This window comes from Pseudophryne corroboree, chromosome 8 (assembly GCF_028390025.1).
Source record: "Pseudophryne corroboree isolate aPseCor3 chromosome 8, aPseCor3.hap2, whole genome shotgun sequence".
NCBI classification, from domain to species: Eukaryota; Metazoa; Chordata; class Amphibia; order Anura; family Myobatrachidae; genus Pseudophryne; species Pseudophryne corroboree.
The window spans coordinates 242,144,565-242,165,948 of record NC_086451.1 but is presented as its reverse complement, the minus strand read 5'-3'; the positions used below and the strand labels follow the sequence as shown (position 1 = coordinate 242,165,948).

At 47.9% G+C, this 21,384-nt stretch overlaps 1 protein-coding gene across 6 annotated transcripts in view; it reads left to right on the top strand.

The window, feature by feature from the left end:
• ZMYM3 (zinc finger MYM-type containing 3) overlaps positions 1-21,384 on the top strand; it is a 285,890-nt gene that overhangs the window by 59,747 nt on the left and 204,759 nt on the right. For 5 of the 6 annotated variants that reach the window (XM_063937143.1, XM_063937141.1, XM_063937144.1 and 2 more), the window contains exon 3: positions 9,817-9,872. In XM_063937143.1, the coding sequence (XP_063793213.1) occupies positions 9,817-9,872 (56 nt within the window). The remainder of the gene's footprint in view (positions 1-9,816; positions 9,873-21,384) is intronic. The other variant, XM_063937142.1, reaches the window with a different exon arrangement.

Here is a 21,384-nt window from a genome sequence, read left to right as displayed (position 1 = left end):
GGTATAATCCCCATGGTCCTTACGGAGTCCCAGCATCCACTTAGGACGTCAGAGAAAATAAGAATTTACTCACCGGTAATTCTATTTCTCGTAGTCCGTAGTGGATGCTGGGCGCCCATCCCAAGTGCGGATTGTCTGCAATACTTGTATATAGTTATTGCTTAACTAAAGGGTTATTGTTGAGCCATCTGTTGAGAGGCTCAGTTGTTGTCATACTGTTAACTGGGTATTGTATCACGAGTTATACGGTGTGATTGGTGTGGCTGGTATGAGTCTTACCGGGATTCTAAATCCTTCCTTATTGTGTCAGCTCTTCCGGGCACAGTATCCTAACTGAAGTCTGGAGGAGGGTCATAGTGGGAGGAGCCAGTGCACACCAGTTAGACCTAAAGCTTTCTTTATAGTTGTGCCCAGTCTCCTGCGGAGCCGCTATTCCCCATGGTCCTTACGGAGTCCCAGCATCCACTACGGACTACGAGAAATAGAATTACCGGTGAGTAAATTCTTATTTTAACTTAGTGGGGGGGAACGGCCCAACCCCACTAAGGGTTAATGGTCTCGTTCCCCGCTGACAGGATGCTAGCTCCTGAGGAAACTATTCGCAAACCCCACCACGGCGAGCATACATTCCGACAGCACGCCACCACCCCTAACAGAGCCAGAAGACAGAAGAGTGGCGAGTACTAAGCCGGTGTCCCGGTTAGCAGGTCGCCGGCCATTATGGCGGCATTAGGTTACGGGGATGCACGGCTACTGACATTGCAGCTTAAAAGGGGGCTTACTCCATTTTATGTAATTAGACATATAATGCCAGTATAAAGAAGAGCGGGAAGACCGCGCGCCAATGAAGGGGCGGGGCTTCACTATGAGCGGATCCAGCAGCTCACAGGCGCCATTTTACCCTACTGCAGCTAACGCAGACACTGACTGCAGGGACGCGCAGCTCCTCCGGAGAGCCTCCAGAATCAGCGGTACCAGGGGGTCATAGCAGGGGGGAGCTTTATACTAGGGTACTAAGTCCCTAATCTAGGTACTTAGTCTGCGACCCGGCTAAGCTTGGCTTTAGCGATAAGGGTGCAGTGTGCTGGTTCTATTCTCTCCGGTCTCTCTCCGGTCTCTCTCGGGAAGGGCTGTTTTTGGGTTAATTGTGCTTATAACCTTTTCCTGTGTGTGCGCTGTTACTACTGCAGTATGTCAGACAAAGAGTGTGTATCATGCAAGGCACAGTGTTCCTCTTCTCCGGGGGTTCACTAGTGTGTAGTATCCCTTCTCAGGCTAATGGGACGGAGCCAACATGATTTCGGGGGATGATTTCCACCATCTCTACTAAATTCTCATAATGAGAAGGAGACTCAATACTTGAGTTTATGCAAAAGGACTCGGCACTCAGACCAGCGTCTCAGTCCTCTACCATTTGTCCGCAAAAACATACTTTGGCCCATATCCTGCGTTCTGACTGATAATGAAGGGTCAGAAATGGAAGAAGGTGAGGTGGGCAGAGAGGTAGGGGAGAGTACTCTGTCGCAAAGTGTTGAAGCTCTTATAGACTCTAAGGGAAGTCCTAAATATTCCTGATAAGGTGACAGAGGTGTGTGAGGAATCTTTAGGCAGCGGGGTACACTGCTATTCCACAGGGCATAACATCAGGGGTGTAGAGTTGGATCTTGCTCTGAGGCACCAATAGGCTAAAGCTTTGACTGTTCCCAGGATGCATTGCACTGCCTCCTCTATAGCCCCGCCTCCAGGCACTGGAGCTCAGTTTGTATGTTGGTGCCTGCAGAGCAGGTCACTAACGGGGGGCTGCGCTAGGCAGCCCTGAAAAGAGCTTTTTAAGAAGACCTCAAGGGATGCAGTACTTTGTCATTCTGACATGCTGTGCTGTGGCTCCGTCACCTCCCCCAGCAGCGCTGCATACTCCCGCATCCTGTTTCCCGTGTACTTGTAGCGGAGGCGCACCGGACTTAAGGTACACATCGCTGACGCTCTCCTGGATCGTGTGGCTGCACATCAGGGAGGAGGTAAGAGGGTCCCCCAGGTGGGACCCGCCGGTAAATCGCGGTCCCAGGAGACAGACCGCGCTGCTGGCGTGGACACTGTACTGCACAGGGACCCCACTATATCCACCAGGGCAGGGAGCACAGGTCGGATTTACTAAAATCCGTTTAATATAGGCTCCATAGTACCCGGTGGTGAGGCCCAGCATAGGGGATAAGGCGCTGACCTGTAGCCTCTCCGGGTGCCATCTACTGGTGGTGGTCACGCCCTGGAGCTGCATTTCTCTCTCCCTCACTCCCTGACAGAGATTTTGGCGCCATCTTCACTACTAGCTGGGCTGATCTCCGGGACTGCAGGGCTCTGTCTCCTCTGTAAATCCGCCTGTCTCATAAGCTCTGAGCATTTACAGGCACTTAAGTATTCTACATGTAATTTTAGACAGTGTTAGTTAAGAACAAGTGTACTGCTATCTGAATATTTAGTACAAGTATTCTGCGATATACATCCAGTATCTACTGTGCATTGTTATATCTATACTCATACATATTTATATGTAGTTTTACTAGTCCTGTGCAGTTTTATTGTTTATATGTAATAGCTTCTGCATTGTACATGTGACTGAGTGTGCCTGTAGCTGTTGTGTGGGATTCTATTCTCCTATATCACATATTGCTATCACTATATTTTGTACCCTGAGGGGCTACGTGCCTCAGGGTCCTATATATACCGCTCAAGTCCTCTGTTTTGTGTTTACTGTCACATAACATAGGGGGTTATTTGCAGGTATTGTGTTTGTCTGGCTACATTGTACTGTTACGCCCTAAGGCTACATTCCTTATGTCTGCCACACAGGGCGGGAAATCCGCAGACGCTTCTGCATCCTGCAGTACTGGCACCACGGATTTACCGGAGGGGGAAGTTTTAGCTGCTGGTTCAGGCGCTGAGTGCCATACACCCAGCCAACCTGCAGCACCTGTGGCCAATCAGGACCCACCTTGGGCAGCGTTCTGAAGTCTGCTGACTACACTTGTGACACGTCTTACGTCCCCTGTGGGACCTCCTGTGCCATTGCAGGCACATATTGTCCCTGTAGTTAATCCGCCTTGGGCGGATACTCTGTCTACCCAATTACAACAATTAAATCGATCTTTGGTTAGGCAAGTCTACCCCACGCTCCTCTGGGACCAAGGGATCATCTAACTGGGCCATTTCTTCCTCACAATCCACTAAAATTTTGGATAATTCTTCCGATGAGGATGGGAAATATACTGATCTGTCAGACACTGATTCAGTTGCTTCTGATGAGAAACCTACAACCCAGGTTGATGTTCCTGACCTAGTGGAGGCTATTAAGCTAATTCTTCAAATAGAGGATGACATTGAGCCTACTACTAGGTCTAAGAAACCTGATAAGTTCAAACGTCAGAAGGTTGCTAAAGTAGTCTTACGACTTTCTGACCATTTATTTGACATACATCAGTAATCCTGGTAGTCTCCTGGAAAGAAATTTTCCCTGTTTATAAAGATGCTAGCTCGTTATCCTATCCCTGCCTGTCACCACTGTCACCTCACTGAAGGAACCGACGGATAAGCGGGTGGAGGGATGCCTGACGTCTATTTACTCCCTTACTGGCGCTGTACATAGACCCACTTTGGCAGCCTCCTGGGCTGCGAAAGGTATTGAAGCATGGGTTCAGGCAATCGAGGATGAACTGCCCCAGGATTTTTCTGACACTGCCAGACAATATCTGTCATATATTACCACAGCCTCTCACTATATTCAGGAGGCGGCCTCTGATGCAGGTGTAATGGCGGCCAAGGCATCTACTACATCTATCCTGGCTCATCGAATTATGTGGTTGAGGTCCTGGAAGGTGGACCTGGACTCCAAAAAGACCTTGGAGGTGCTCCCTTTTAAGGGAGACGTCCTATTTGGGGAGGATCTGAAAAGATAGTAACCGACTTGGCTACTGACAAGACTTATATACAGGTATAGTATCTGCACACTCAATATTGTACTAATATATTGTGGGTCTATGTTTTTCGTCACCATAAACCCACTTAATATAAACCCCTTTTCTTCCTAATATTAGAGAATATTTTATATAGGAGGGGGTGCAGTCAACTACAGTAATTGTAAGCTAGAATTGGGAGGGAAAAACGGACAAGAAGAAATCTGTACTGTTGACGCACTTGAGTGCGTCAACAGTACAGATTTCTTCTTGTCCGTTTTTCCCTCCCAATTCCTACTGACAAGACTGCCTGACTCCCAAATACTAATCCTTCTGTTCCGAAGGCTAAGAGTACCACCTTTCGTTCCTTTCGACCTCCAGGAAAAGCAAAGGGTCAGGCGTATCCACGACCGGCTCGTGCTTCCAAAACCACTAAGCCTAAATCTAAATAATCCTGGGCCACCCGTCAGCCGGCCTCCCCAGGGTGGGAGGCTGACTTCTGCAGTTTGCCCAGGCATGGTTAAAGACCACTTCGAACGCCTGGGTGCGGGAAGTTGTCTCTCACGGGTACGCTATCTTTCAAGAGACGTCCCCCTCGCCAGTTTTGCACAACTGTTATCCCTGCGTATCCGATAAAGGCGCAAGCTCTACACTTGATTGTACAATCCCTCCTGGATACAGATTTGCTAGTGCCGGTACCTCTGTCTCAGAGAGGCAGGGGACACTATTCGACCCTGTTTCTAGTTCCAAAGCCAAATGGGTCCTTCCAACCTATACTCAACCTCAAATCATTGAACAAGTTTGTGAGAGTATCCAAATCCCTTATGGAAACTCTGCGCTCTATAGTGCTAGCAATGGAACCCGATGACTATATGGTGTCCCTGGACATACAGGATGCTTATCTGCACATACCTATTGCCATGTCGCATCAGCAATATCTGCGGTTTACTATTGGCAACCTACATTATCAATTCCAGGCACTGCCTTTTGGATTGGCCATAGCCACTTGGATCTTCACCAAGGTTATGGCCGTGATGACTGCTCTTCGCTGCCGTCGGGGAATCCGGATCCTGCAGTATCTGGATGACTTGCTGATCCTGGCTACTCCCAAGAGGTTCTCCTTAGTCATCTGGAACTGATGGTCCAATTCCTACAAGCCAACGGGTGGCTCATCAACTGGAAAAAGTCCTCGCTGGTCCCTGCTCGGAGCATGGTGCACCTGGGAGCACTACTGGACACACACAACCAACGATTGTTTTTGCCTCCAGAGAAAGTCCTGAAACTTCAGGACAGGATCAGATATTTCCTCTCTTGCCCAAGAGTGTCGATAAACTCAGCGATGCAAGTACTAGGCCTCATGGTGTCTGCTTTCGACATGGTAAATTACGCTCAATTTCATTCCCGCCCTCTGCAGAGGTTAATCCTTCTCAAGTGGGTTGGCCTGCCTCATCGGATTAGGTCTCAAATGATCTCCTTGACTCCGGAGGTTCGTCTGTCACTGAGCTGGTGGCTACAGGACCAACAGTTGAGCAGGGGCCATCCCTTTTGGATCTCCAACTGGGTCCTCCTGGCAGCGGATGTCAGTCTGCAGGGTTGGGGCGCAGTGTTGGAACAACACTCTCTCCAGGGTCGGTGGACCAAGGAGGAATCTCTCCTCCCTATAAACATTTTGGAATTGCGTGCATTGTTCAATGCGTTGACACTGGCCCTATCTCTAGTACAGAACAGGCCTGTTCAAGTACAATCGGACAACGCCACCATGGTGGCATACATAAATCCTCAAGACTGCACTCGAAGCTGCATGGCAATGCTGGCAGTATCAAAGATCCTCCGTTAGGTGGTACACCATCTGCAAGCAATATCGGCAGTGTTCATTCCCGGAGTCTTCAACTGGGAAGTGGATTTCCTCAGTTGTCAGGACGTTCACGCCGGAGAGTGGAGTCTTCATCCGGAAGTCTTTCAACTCCTAGTGGACAAGCGGGGCCTACCAGATGTTTTCGGACTGCAAGTTTCGGGGCAAGGCGAGAGGTTCTTTACCGCTGCCAGTGGTGCTAGAGGTAAACCACGCAAACCAGCAGTAAGCCTAATTCTTCAAATTAGGCTTACCAGGTTCACAAGAGGCAAGAATAATTACGAGACGCCATTCAAAAACTGTTACAGACCCATGTCATTGTTCCAGTTTCACCTAATCTACAAAACAAGGGTTACTATTCCAGTTTGTTTGTAGTACCGAAACCTGACGGTTCGGTAAGACCGATTCTGAACCTCAAGTAATTGAACTAATACTTAAGAGTGTTCAAGTTCAAGATGGAGTCTCTGAGAGTTGTGATCTAAGGTCTAGAAGAAGGGTATTTCCGAGCGTCTCTGGATATCAAGGATGCGTACCTTCACATTCTGATCTGGCCGCCTTATCAGGCCGGTCTACGGTTTGCACTGCAGGACTGTCACTACCAGTTCCAGGCTCTGCCATTTGGTCTCTCCACGGCACCGAGGGTGTTCACCAAAGTGATGGCAGAGATGATACTACTCCGCAAACAGGGAGTGAACATAATTCCTTACCTGAACGATGTTCTGATAAAGGCTGCGTCCAGGGAGCAGTTTTTGGAGAACATTGGTATCGCAACCAACCAGATTACTCCTGGATCAGGGGTGGATTCTGAACCTACTAAAATCTCACCTAGAACCAACGCAGAAGCTTCATTTCCTGGAAATGATACTGGACACAGAGTCTCAGAGAGTGTTCCTTCTCTTGGGAAAAGGCGCTGGTAATCCAATCGATGATTCGTGCCATCTTGAAGCCTACACGAATCTCTGTACATCTGTGCATCCGCCTTCTGGGGAAAATAGTGGCTTCTTACAAAGCAATTCAGTACGGAAGGTTTCATGCGAGGACCTTCCAGCTGGATCTGTTGGACAAATGGTCCGGATCGCATCTTCACATACATCAGAGGATTAGTCTGTCGTCAAAATCCAGAATCTCCCTCCTGTGGTGGCTACAAACTTCTCACCTAGTGATTGGGTCGAAGGTTTGGGATTCAGAATTGGATTCTTCTGACCACAGACGCAAGCCTCAGAGGTTGGTGTGCAGTCACCCAGGGGGTGCAGTTTCAAGGAAGATGGTTAAGTCAGGAAGTCATCCTTCCAATAAACATCCTGGAACTCAGGGCTATCTACAATGCCCTTCTACTGGCCTCATCTCTTCAGAATCGGGCCATTCAAGTTCAGTCGCACAATGTGACAGCGGTGACTTACATAAACTGACAGGGCGGAACAAAAAGCAGAGTCGCAATGTCAGAGGTGTCAGGAATTCTCCTTTGGGCGGGAAAACACGCTGTGGCGTCTTCGGCAATCTTCATTCCAGGAGTAGACAACTTGGATGCAGATCTACTCAGCAGACACGACCTGCACCCGGGTGAATGGGGCCTCCACCCGGAGGTGTTCCTGTGGCTGACACGTCGTTGGGGTTATCCACAAATCGTCATGATGGCCTCTCGACTCTGCAAGAAGCTCAAGCAAGATTGTTCCAGGTCGAGGGACCGACAAGCTGTAGCTGTCGACGCCCTGACAACTCTGTGCGTCTACTGGCTGGTGTACTTGTTTCCTCCCATTCTTATGATCACAAGAATTCTCAAAAGAATAAAAAGGGAAAGAGTTCAAGCAACTCTCATTGCTCTGGACTGGCTGCGAAGGGCTTGGTATGCGGATCTTCTTGAAGTTCTGTGGCCTCTTCCTCTTCGAGAGGATCTTCTGCAACAGGGCCCATTCGTTTATCAAGACTTACCATGGCTACGTTTGACGGCATGGAAGTTGAACGGTTGATTCTAGCCAGGAGAGGGATTCCTGACAAGCTCATCCAGACTATGCTCCAAGCCAGGAAGAGGGTAACGTCAAAACATTACCATCGTATCTGGAAGAAATATATCTCTTGGTGTCAGAACAGACAATATTCTACGGGGGAATTTCATCTGGGACGTTTCCTGTTTTTTCTGCATTCGGAAGTTGATGTGGGCCTATGCCTAGGCTCCATAAAAGTTCAGATTTCCGCCTTGCCTATTTTCTTTCAGAAACAATTGTCTTCTCTCCCTGAGGTCCAGACGTTCTTGAAAGGTATTCTTAATTTCCAAACTCTTTGTGCCTCCCACAACCATGGGATCTTAATTTTGGTTCTGCAATTCCTCCAATCGGACTGGTTTTGAACCGTTACAGGAGGTAGACTTAAAGTATCTCACGTGGAAGACCATCACTCTGTTGGCCTTGGCTTCGGCAAGGCGCGTGTCGGAGCTGGCGGCCTTGTCTCACAAGAGCCCCTACTTGATTTTCCATGAGGACAGAGCTGAACTCAGAACTAGTCAGCAATTTCTTCCTAAGGTGGTGTCGGTGTTTCTCATCAACCAGCCAATTGTGGTTCCGGTTGTTTCTGAAACCTCTGCTACTTCAAAGTCTTTGGACGTTGTAAGGCCTTTGAAGGTATATGTAAAGCGAGCTGTTTGTCACAGGAAATCGGACTCGTTGTTTGTTCTTTATGAAGCCAAGAAGATCGGTTGTCCTGCTTCAAAGCAGTCAATTACATGCTGGATCATGCTCACTATCCAGCATGCTTATACCACGGCAGGTTTGCCGATTCTGAAATCTGTACAGGTCACTCTACACGATCGGTGGGTTCCTCTTGGGCGGCTGCCCGTGGTGTGTCTGCATTACAGCTCTGCCGAGCAGCTACTTGGTAGAGTTCGAACACGTTTGCAAAGTTTTACAAGTTTAATACCTTGACCTCTGAAGACCTTCAGTTAGGTTAATCTGTTCTGCAGGAACCTCAGCACTCTCCTACCCGGTTTGGGAGCTTTTGTACTGCCCCATGGTACTAAATGTATTCCCAGTATCCCCTAGGACGTAAGAGAAAATAGGATTTTAATTACCTGCCAGCAAATCCTTTTCTCTTAGTCCGTAGGGGATACTGGGTGCCCTCCCAGTGCTTCATTCTTCCTGCACGGTTACTTGTTTACGTACTGTTTGGTTCAGCTATTGCTGTTCTGTACTCAAGTTTGGTTAGCATGGCTTTCCTCTTGTTCTGGTTGTGCTTTTTCGAAATCTCACCACTATCCTTCTCTCAAAGTATGTCAGTCTCCTCGGGCACAGTTTCCTAGACTGAGTCTAGTAGGAGGGGCATAGAGAGAGGAGCCAGCACACCTTATCAAACTTCTATAGTGCCCATGGCTCCAAGTGGACCCATCTTTACCCCATGGTACTAAATGGATTTCCAGTATCCTCTACGGACTAAGAAAAGGATTTACCGGTAGGTAATTAAAATTAAATTTTTTAGGTGTAAAAATCAATTAAGTGTCCCAAGAACCATTGTAGGCTAGGAAGTATTTTTCTAGTAAATTTCAACAGTAAATGACTAGAGATGACTTTCATCTTTAGCTTATCAATGGACCCAATGATTTTAGTACAGAGGTTTTTTTTTTATTTTTTGTATATTAGGAAACCCACATATACATGCATGCATTGTTTAGTTTTTATCATTTGAGCATCATTGTTATGTTGCGTCTGTTATTGGGCTAACTCATTTCTCTTCGCATTCAGTTAAAAAAACAAAAAAACAACAAAAAAAGACGAATTGTGTTGGTTAGCAAATAATGCTTTCACGATTTCACAAGCAAAGTAGATCTTTTTGGAAAATCGGCAACAATAAGGTTTTTCAATTGTTTGGCTTTAGAGATGCCCTAAAGTATTTAAAAAAAAAAAAACCCACTCAACATTTTCGATTTACTGTACTTATGCAAAGTGACTCGTGTGCAGTGTTATATAGGATTGTGCTGGCCTTAAAGTTGTTAATGCTTTAGATATGTTTGTGTAACTTGAATATTCTCAGAATCTACAGGTGAAGGCCAAGAAGAAAAGGTTTCTGAACAAGAGAAATCTGCAGTGGTAAGAAGATTTAATTTCTTTCAATAGTTTATTACCTAAATAATACATTATAATAAAAGGAACAGTTCTTAATACATTAGTCAATCCCGGTAGACACCTACGGGGCAGATTCAGTTAGCCGTAAATGCTGCCTGTGTAAAGACCCTGGATTAATGCCTGGAGCTATTCAATTTTCTCTATCGTCCTAAGTGGATGCTGGGGTTCCTGAAAGGACCATGGGGAATAGCGGCTCCGCAGGAGACAGGGCACAAAAAAGTAAAGCTTTTACCAGATCAGGTGGTGTGCACTGGCTCCTCCCCCTATGACCCTCCTCCAGACTCCAGTTAGATTTTGTGCCCGAACGAGAAGGGTGCAATCTAGGTGGCTCTCCTAAAGAGCTGCTTAGAGAAAGTTTAGCTTAGGTTTTTTACTTTACAGTGAGTCCTGCTGGCAACAGGATCACTGCAACGAGGGACTTAGGGGAGAAGTAGTGAACTCACCTGCGTGCAGAGTGGATTTGCTGCTTGGCTACTGGACACTAGCTCCAGAGGGACGATCACAGGTACAGCCTGGATGGTCACCGGAGCCGCGCCGCCGGCCCCCTTGCAGACGCTGAAGAGAGAAGAGGTCCAAAATCGGCGGCTGAAGACTCCTGAGTCTTCATAAAGGTAGCGCACAGCACTGCAGCTGTGCGCCATTTTCCTCTCAGCACACTTCACACAACAGTCACTGAGGGTGCAGAGCGCTGGGGGGGGCGCTCTGAGAGGCAAATAAAAACCTTATTAGAGGCAAAAAATACCTCACATATAGCCCACAGAGGCTATATGGAGATATTTAACCCCTGCCTAACTTCAAAAATAGCGGGAGACGAGCCCGCCGAAAAAGGGGCGGGGCCTATCTCCTCAGCACACAGCGCCATTTTCTCTCACAGAAAAGCTGGAGAGAAGGCTCCCAGGCTCTCCCCTGCACTGCACTACAGAAACAGGGTTAAAACAGAGAGGGGGGGCACTGATTTTGGCGATATTGTATATATATAAAAGATGCTATAAGGGAGAAACACTTATATAAGGTTGTCCCTATATAATTATAGCGTTTTTGGTGTGTGCTGGCAGACTCTCCCTCTGTCTCCCCAAAGGGCTAGTGGGTCCTGTCCTCTGTCAGAGCATTCCCGGTGTGTGTGCTGTGTGTCGGTACGTGTGTGTCGACATGTATGAGGACGATGTTGGTGAGGAGGCGGAGAAATTGCCTGTAATGGTGATGTCACTCTCTAGGGAGTCGACACCGGAATGGATGGCTTATTTAGAGAACAGACACAGACACGGACACTGAATACAGTGTCGACGGTGAATAAACAAACGTATTTCTCATTAGGGCCACACGTTAAGGGCAATGAAGGAGGTGTTACGTGTTTCTGATACTACAAGTACCACAAGAAAGGGTATTATGTGGGAGTGAAAAAACTACCTGTAGTTTTTCCTGAATCAGATAAAATAAAATGAAGTGTGTGATGATGCGTAGGGTTACCCCGATAGCAAATATTGGCGTTATACCCTTTCCCGCCAGAAATTAGGGTACGTTGGGAAACACCCCTTAGGGTGATAAGGCGCTCACACGCTTATCAAGTGGCGTTACCGTCTCCAGATACGGCCGCCCTCAAGGAGCCAGCTGATAGGAAGCTGGAAAAATATCCTAAAAAGTATATACACACATACGGTGGTTATACTGCGACCAGCGATCGCCATCAGCCTGGAGATGCAGTGCTGGGTTGGCTTGGTCGGATTCCCTGACTGAAAATATTTTATTCATGTAGAGCATTTAATAGGATGCATTCTATATATATGTATGTGAGATGCACAGAGGGATATTTGCTCTCTGGCATCAAGATAAGTGCGTTGTCCATATCTCCCAGAAGATGTCAGGGACACGACAGTGGTCAGGTGATACAGATCCCATACGGCAGATGGAAGTATTGCTGTATAAAGGGAAGGAGTTATTTGGGGGTCGGTCCATCGGACCTGGGGACCACAGCAACAGCTGGGAAATCCAACCTTTTTTACCCCAAGTTACATCTCAGCTAAAAAAGACACCGTCTTTTCAGCCTCAATCTTTCCTTTCCCATGAGGGCATGCAGGCAAAAGGCCAGTCATATCTGCCCAGACATAGAGGTAAGGGAAGTAGACTGCAGCAGGCAGCCCTTTCCCAGGAAAAGAAGCCCTCCACCGCGTCTGCCAAGTCCTCAGCATGACGCTGGGGCCGTGCAAGCGGACTCAAGGTGGGGGGGTAGTCTCAAGAGTCTCAGGGCGCAGTGGGATCACTCGCAAGTTGACCCCTAGATCGTACGAGTATTATCCCAGGGGTAAAGATTGGAGAGTCGAGACATCTTCTCCTCGCAGGTTCCTGAAGTCTGCTTTACCAACGGCTCCCTCCGACAGGGAGGCAGCATTGGAAACAATTCACAAGCTGTATATCCAGCAGGTGATAATCAAAGTACCCCTCCTACGACAAGGAAAAGGGTATTATTTTTCCACACTATATTGTGGTACTGAAGCCAGACGGCTTGGTGACACATAGTCTAAATCTAAAATGTTTTGAACACTTACATAAAAGGTTCAAATCGAGATAAAGTCACTCAGAGCAGTGATAGCGAACCGGAAAAAAGGGGACTATATGGTGTCCCTGGACATCAAGGATTACCTCCATGTCCAAATTTTGTCCTTCTCATCAAGGGTACCTCTGGTTCGTGGTACAGAACTGTCAATATCAGTTTCAGACGATGCCGTTTGAATTATCCACGGCACCCCGGGCCTTTTTACCAAGGTAATGGCCGAAAAGATGTTTCTTCAAAGAAAAAAGGCATCTAAATTATCCCTTACTTGCACGACCTAAAAAGGGCAAGTTCCAGAGAACAGTTGGAGGTCGGAAGAGCACTATCTAAAGTAGTTCTTCGACGGCACGACTGGATTCTAAATATTCCAAGAATCGCAGCTGTTTTCCGACGATACGTCTGCTGTTCCTAGGGATGATTCTGGACACGGTTCAGAAAAAGGTTTTTCTTCCCGAGGAAAAAGCCAAGGAGTTATCCGACCTGTCAGGAACCTCCTAAAACCAGGAAAGGTGTCTGTACATCAATGCACAAGAGTCCTGGGAAAAATGGTGGCTTTTTACGAAGCAATTCCATTCGGCAGATTCCATGCAAGAATTTTCCAAAGGGATCTGTTGGACAAATGGTCAGGGTCGCATCCTCAGATGCACCTGCGAATAACCCTGTCGCCAAGGACAAGGGTATATCTTCTGTGGTGGTTGCAAAAGGCTCATCTATTGGAGGGCCGCAGATTCGGCATACAGGATTTGATCCTGGTGACCACGGACGCCAGCCTGAGAGGTTGGGGAGCAGTCACACAAGGAAGAAACTTCCAGGGGGTATGGACGAACCTGGAAAAGTCTCTTCACATAAACATTCTGGTACTAAGAGCAATCTAAAATGCTCTAAGCCAGGCGGAACCACTCCTGCAAGGAAAACCGGTGTTGATTCAGTCGGACAACATCACGGCGGTCGCCCATGTAAACAGACAGGGCGGCACAAGAAGCAGGAGTGAAATGGCAGAAGCTGCCAAGATTCTTCGCTGGGCGGAGAATCACGTAATAGCACTGTCAGCAGTGTTCTTCCCGGGCGTGGACAACTGGGAAGCAGACTTCCTCAGCAGACACGATATTCACCCGGGAGAGGGGGGTCTTCATCCAGAAGTCTTCCACATGCTAATAAACTGTTGGGAAAGACCAATGGTAGACATGATGGCGTCTCGCCTCAACAAGAAACTGGACAAGTATTGCGCCAGGTCAAGAGATCCACAGGCAATAGCTGTGGACGCACTGGTAACACCTTGGGTGTACAAATCAGTATATGTGTTTCCTCCTCTGCCTCTCATACCAAAGGTATTGAAGATTATACGGTGAGGAGGAGTAAGAACAATACTAGTGGCTCCGGATTGGCCAAGAAGGACTTGGTACCCGGAACTTCAAGAGTTGGTCACGGACGACCCGTGCCCTCTACTTCTGAGAAGGGACCTGCTACAACAGGGTCCCTGTCTCTTTCAAGACTTACCGCGGCTGCGTTTGACGGCATGGCGGTTGAACGCCAGATCCTAAAAGGGAAAGGCATTCCAGAAGAAGTCATTCCTACCTTGATTAAGGCAAGGAAGGAAGTCACCGCGAAACATTATCACCGCATTTGGCGAAAATATGTCGCGTGGTGCGAGGATCGGAGTGTTCCGACGGAGGAATTTCAACTGGGTCGTTTCCTACTTTTCCTACAATCAGGATTGTCTATGGGTCTCAAATTGAGATCTATTAAGGTTCAAATTTCGGCCCTGTCAATATTCTTCCAAAAAGAATTGGCCTCAGTTCCTGAGGTACAGACTTTTGTTAAAGGAGTACTGCATATACAGCCTCCTGTGGTGCCTCCGGTGGCACCGTGGGATCTAAATGTAGTTTTAGATTTCCTCAAATCCCATTGGTTTGAACCATTGAAAAAGGTGGATTTTAAATATCTCACATGGAAAGTGACTATGTTACTGGCCCTGGCTTCCGCCAGGAGAGTATCTGAATTGGCGGCTTTATCTTATAAAAGCCCTTATCTAATCTTCCATTCGGATAGGGCAGAACTGAGGACTCGTCCGCATTTTCTCCCTAAGGTGGTATCAGCGTTTCACCTGAACCAACCTATTGTGGTGCCTGCGGCCACTGGCGACTTGGAGGACTCCAAGTTGTTGGACGTTGTCAGAGCCTTAAAAATATACATTTCAAGGACGGCTGAAGTCAGAAAATCTGACTCGCTGTTGATACTATATGCACCCAACAAGTTGGGTGCCCCTGCTTCTAAGCAGACGATTGCTCGTTGGATTTGTAACACAATTCAACTTGCTCATTCTGTGGCAGGCCTGCCACAGCCTAAATCTGTTAAGGCCCATTCCACAAGGAAGGTGGGCTCATCTTGGGCGGCTGCCCGAGGGGTCTCGGCATTACAATTCTGCCGAGCAGCTACGTGGTCGGGGGAAAACACGTTTGTAAAATTCTACAAATTTGATACCCTGGCAAAAGAGGACTTGGAATTCTCTCATTCGGTGCTGCAGAGTCATCCGCACTCTCCCGCCCGTTTGGGAGCTTTGGTATAATCCCCATGGTCCTTTCAGGAACCCCAGCATCCACTTAGGACGATAGAGAAAATAAGAATTTACTTACCGATAATTCTATTTCTCGGAGTCCGTAGTGGATGCTGGGCGCCCATCCCAAGTGCGGATTATCTGCAATACTGTACATAGTTATTGTTAACAAATTCGGGTTATATTGTTAAGGAGCCATCTTTAAGAGGCTCTTTCTGTTATCATACTGTTAACTGGGTTTAGATCACAAGTTGTACGGTGTGATTGGTGTGGCTGGTATGAGTCTTACCCGGGATTCAAATTGCCTCCCTTATTGTGTACGCTCGTTCGGGCACAGTACCTAACTGGAGTCTGGAGGAGGGTCATAGGGGGAGGAGCCAGTGCACACCACCTGATCTGGTAAAAGCTTTACTTTTTTGTGCCCTGTCTCCTGCGGAGCCGCTATTCCCCATGGTCCTTTCAGGAACCCCAGCATCCACTACGGACTCCGAGAAATAGAATTATCGGTAAGTAAATTCTTATTATAAATTCACTGAGCAGTAAATCCGTGGCATTGACCCATAGATTCCAGGTTAAGTTCTCAGAATCTGTGTTACCCCACACGTTAAGCCCCATAGGACGTATTTAATGGATTTTATTTTTCTTCGGACAGTCCGGCGATTTGCTCCAAAAAAAAAATCTGCTTTACGCGAACACTCTGGGGCTTAGCTTGCCAGTACATCATTGAATACCGTAGCGCTACTTGAATCTGTCTTTATATTTACCAGTTTTGGAATACTTACTCCATCAGTAAGGCTTTCATATCGCTAATTAAGAACCACCCTCCCAGGATGGTATTTTCTTTGTTGTAGTTATGTTGCATTATCTTAGGTGAACTCTCTGAGAAAAGTGTTGATAAAAGTACATTGGGAATCTAGTGTAAAATCAGAAATGTTATTTCTTTTTCATCCACTAGGGGTCACTGGAGTACTCTCGGGATATGGACGGGGCATTAGCAGGGATAGGCACATTTAAATATTTAAATTAGAAACCCTCCACCCCCTCCATACTCCCAAAAGGTACCTCGGTGTTTTTTGTGCCTCGCCAGGATAGCACACGTTGGAGGATTCTCCACGCTTTACTTTTTTTTAATTTTTTTTTAACAAAGATTTCTATTTTTACACTCAATCTCTTCCCAGCTTATTAAGAAGTTTGGGTCCAGGATAGTTGGTGCTGCTGACTGCAACAATTGGCTTGTCGGTGCTCAGGACAGGAGCCCTGCCATAGACCAAAATCAGCAGTAGCTGATTCCAGCCTTAGGCCGTACAATGGAGCTGGACAGTGCTTAGGAGAGAAGCACCGTCATAGCCTCCTGTTGACACAAGGTAATGAACGGGCTGGCAGCTCACACTGCTGCCGCTCAGTTTTATAGGTATTCTGGGGAATCAGGGTGGCCAGCTCATGCTGCCGCCCTGCCATGTGGGGACCTCATCTTTTATAATGTAGCTCACCAGGGACTGACTGACCAGCCCAGCCGCGGTCAGCCACGCTCCCGCCGCTTCCCTGCTGCCTCACGCTGTCTGCTCCCGCTAGCCGCCGTCACTCCTCACAACTGCTGCGGACCGCTCCACAGCTGCCACGGCTTGTCTCTCCCTGCAGTCGGCCGCGGACAGCGTCCATGCTGTCGCGGCTCAGTCCTCACTGCTATCTCTGTGGCCGTGGACAGCTTTCAGGCAGTGGGAGAGCTGCTGCTGCAGACCGCCAGCCCAGTTCCCTGCGCGGGGGCGTGCAACAGCACTGCGGCTCATGGGAGGAAGGCAGTGGGAGAGCAAACGGACATAAGGGGATGGCTAATACCTATTGTGCAGTCTGTAGGCTATTAAGCCTGACAAATGGTAATGGTGGTCCCTAGCTAGCATTTCCTCACAAGCAATGATTAGAAGGGGACATAAACAGGCTATTCAGCCTCTACTGTGCCCTGGCTTTCTTTTTACTCGGCAACCTTTTAAGCCTCTCCTTTGATCTGTGATTTTCTTATAACCACATTGAACTATGTGTAATATATATATTACACATAGTTCAATGTGGTTATAAGAAAATCAGCCTATACTTAGAACTGTTTATATATTATATACTTCAATATATTACTTATTTCTGCAGCGGGGTACACTGGTATTCCACAGGGAATAACATCAGGGGTGTAGAGTTGGATCTTGCTCTGAGGCACCAATAGGCTAAAGCTTTGACTGTTCCCAGGATGCATTGCATCCCACTATAGCCCCGCCTCCAGGCACTGGAGCTCAGTTTGTATGTTGGTGCCTGCAGAGCAGGTCACTAACAGGGGGGCTGCGCTAGGCAGCCCTGAAAAGAGCTTTTTAAGAAGACCTCAATGGCTGCAGTACTTTGTCATTCTGACATGCTGTGCTGTGGCTCAGTCACCTCCCCCAGCAGCGCTGCATACTCCCGCATCCTGTTTCCCGTGTACTTGTAGCGGAGGCGCACCGGACTTAAGGTACACATCGCTGACGCTCTCCTGGATCGCGTGGCTGCACATCAGGGAGACGGTAAGATGGTCCCCAGGTGGGACCCGCCGGTAAATCGCGGTCCCAGGAGACAGACCGCGCTGCTGGCGTGGACACTGTACTGCACAGGGACCCCACTATATCCACCAGGGCAGGGAGCACAGGTCAGAGTTACTAAAATCCGTTTAATATAGGCTCCATAGTACCCGGTGGTGATGCCCAGCATAGGGGATAAGGCGCTGACCTGTAGCCTCTCCGGGTGCCATCTACTGGTGGTGGTCACGCCCTGGAGCTGCATTTCTCTCTCCCTCACTCCCTGACAGAGATTTTGGCGCCATCTTCACTACTAGCTGGGCTGATCTCCGGGACTGCAGGGCTCTATCTCCTCTGTAAATCCGCCTGTCTCATAAGCTCTGAGCATTTACAGGCACTTAAGTATTCTACATGTCATTTTAGACAGTGTTAGTTAAGAACAAGTGTACTGCTATCTGAATATTTAGTACAAGTATTCTGCGATATACATCCAGTATCTACTGTGCATTGTTATATCTATACTCATACATATTTATATGTAGTTTTGCTAGTCCTGTGCAGTTTTATTGTTTATATGTAATAGCTTCTGCATTGTACATGTGACTGAGTGTGCCTGTAGCTGTTGTGTGGGATTCCATTCTCCTATATCACATTTCTCTGACGTCCTAGTGGATGCTGGGAACTCCGTAAGGACCATGGGGAATAGACGGGCTCCGCAGGAGACTGGGCACTCTAAAAGAAAGATTAGGTACTATCTGGTGTGCACTGGCTCCTCCCTCTATGCCCCTCCTCCAGACCTCAGTTAGAATCTGGGCCCGGCCAGAGCTGGATGCACCTAGTGGGCTCTCCTGAGCTTGCTAGAAAAAGTATTTGTTAGGTTTTTTATTTTCAGTGAGATCTGCTGGCAACAGACTCACTGCTACGTGGGACTGAGGGGAGAGAAGCAAACCTACCTGCGTGCAGCTAGCTTGTGCTTCTTAGGCTACTGGACACCATTAGCTCCAGAGGGTTCGAACACAGGGCCTGACCTCGATCGTCCGTTCCCGGAGCCGCGCCGCCGTCCCCCTTGCAGAGCCAGAAGACAGAAGAGAAGGAGATGAAATCGGCGGCAGAAGACTCCGGTCTTCATTAAGGTAGCCACTGCACACCACACACTCCGGTCACTGTAGGGTGCAGGGCGCTGGGGGGGGGGGGGGGGGCGCTCTGGGCAGCAATAAGAGAATACCTTTTGGCATTATATACACATAATACAGTCTGTGACTGTATATGTGTAAAACCCCCGCCAATTTTAGTCAGAAACAGGACAGAAGCCCGCCGCTGAGGGGGCCGGGCCTTCTTCCTCAGCACACCAGCGCCATTTTCTCTTCACAGCTCCGCTGGAAGGAAGCTCCCCAGGCTCTCCCCGGCAGTATCCTGGTACACAAAGGGTGAAAAGAGAGGGGGGGGGGGGGGGCACATAAATTTAGGCGCAAAAATTGTATATACAGCAGCTACTGGGTAAACACTGAGTTGTAGTGTAATCCCTGGGTTATATAGCGCTGGGGTGTGTGCTGGCATACTCTCTCTCTGTCTCTCCAAAGGGCCTTGTGGGGGAACTGTCCTCAAATAGAGCATCCCCCCTGTGTGTGTGGTGTGTCGGTACGCGTGTGTCGACATGTCTGAGGTAAAAGGCTCCTCTAAGGAGGTGATAGAGCGGATATGTGTGTGAGAGGGTGTCTCTGTCGACAACGCCAACACCTGTTTGGATATGTGTAAGTGCTAAGGTGAATTTATTGCACAAAAGGTTAGGGAACAGACTGGAAATCTACCCAGGTCTGTCCCTATGTCACAGAGACTTTCAGAGTCTCTCAATGCTCACTATCCATAATAACAAACACTGGTATCGACATGGAGTTTAACTCCACTGTCGACTACGATAATGCAAAGTTACAGCCAAGATAACTAGAAGGTATTCAATATATGATTATTGAAATAAAAGATGATTTGCATATCACTGATGACTCATCTGTCTCTGACACGAGAGTACACATGTTTAAGGGGAAGAATGCTGAGGTAAATTTCCCTCCTCTCATGAGGAAAAAGAGCGGGAATCTCCAGACAAGAGACAGCAGCTTCCCACAAGAGAATTCTCAGGCTGTATCCTTGCCCCACTAGGGCCAGGATATGTTGAGAATCTTCCCCTGGGGTGTCCTGTTTGCACAGACGGTAGCACTTGCTATTCTCAGGGATCCTGCAGATAGCGTGCACATTATAGTATACCCAGACCGGCGATTTGTGTCGGCATGGGTTTATAGCGCTGTGGCAGCGTGGACAGGTACCTTATCAGCAGAGATGAGACCCTAGTATGCATATAGATATATATATGTATATATAGAGATAGATAGATATATAGATATAGATATAGATATCTATCTCTATATCTCTATCTATCTATTAAAGATGCTGTCTTAAGTGATAGATATATAGTTATAAAGAATGCCCAAAGAGACATGAGTATACTGGGTCCTAGAGTCAAAGCTATGTCGATCTCCTCTGCTTGACGTGTCCTGTAGAATATGCATTGGACAGATGATGCCGACTTAAGAGGCATATGGAAGGCTGAGGATTGTGTGGAGAAGGGTTCTCGGGCCTGGTCTCCACAGCTATAGCTGGTAATTCTGCTAGTTTGCCTTATATTCCTGCACAGCCTAAGAAAGCACGACATTATTAAATGCAGCCTTTCGTATAAAGAAACAAGAAAGTCTGAGGTGCGTCCTTTCTTGTCAGAGCCGGGCAGCTAGTTCCCAGGAACAGAAGTCCTCCCTGGCCCCTACAAAAATCCACCAATGCCGCTGGGGCTCCACAGGCGGAGCTAGGCCCGGTGGGGACACGCCTTCGTAAGTTCAGCCACAAGTGGGTTCACTCCCTGTTCGATCCCTGGGCAATAGATAGTGTCTCAGGGATACAAGCTGGACTGTGAGAAGATGCCCCCCTCACCGACGGCCCTGCGGGCTTCCCCCCAAGAGAGGGAGCCAGTGTTAACTGCAATTCACAAATTGTATCTTAACAGGTGGTGGTCAAGGGTCCCCTCCTTCAACAAGAGGGTGTTATTATTAGACCATGTTGTAATCCCGAAACCAGACGGTTCGGTCAGACCCATATTGAATTAAAAATCCCTGAACATATACCTGAGAAGGTTCAAGTTCAAGATGGAATCGCTAAGAGCGGTCAGTGCAAGCCTAAAAAGGGGGAGACTTTATTGTGAATCGGGACATAAGGGATTCATACCTTCATGTCCCCATTTATCTACCTCATTAGGCGTACCTCAGAATTGCGGTACGGGATTGTCATTACCAATTTCAGATGTTGCCGTTTGGTCTCTCCACGGCCCCGAGAATATTCACCATGGTAATGGCGGATATGATTGTACTCCTGCGGAAGCAAGGTGTCACTATTATCACGTGCTTGGACGATCTCCTCAAATAAGCGAGATCAAGAGAGCAGTTGCTGAACAGCGTATCACTTTCTCTGGAAGTGTAACGGCAACACGGCTGGATTCTATATATTCCAAAGTCGCAGTTGATTCCTACAGCTCATCTGCCTCTCCTAGGCACGATCCTAGACACAGACCAGAAAAGGGTTTATATCCCGATAGAGAGAGCTCAGGAGCTCATGACACTGGTCAGGAATCTATTAAAACCAAAACAGGTGTCAGTGCATCACTGCACTCGAGTCCTGGGAAGGATGGTGACATCATACGAGGCCATCCCCTTAGGCAGGTTCCATGCGAGGACCTTCCAATGGGACTTACTGGACAAGTGGTCCGGATCACCTCTTCAGATGCATCGGTTAATCACCCTA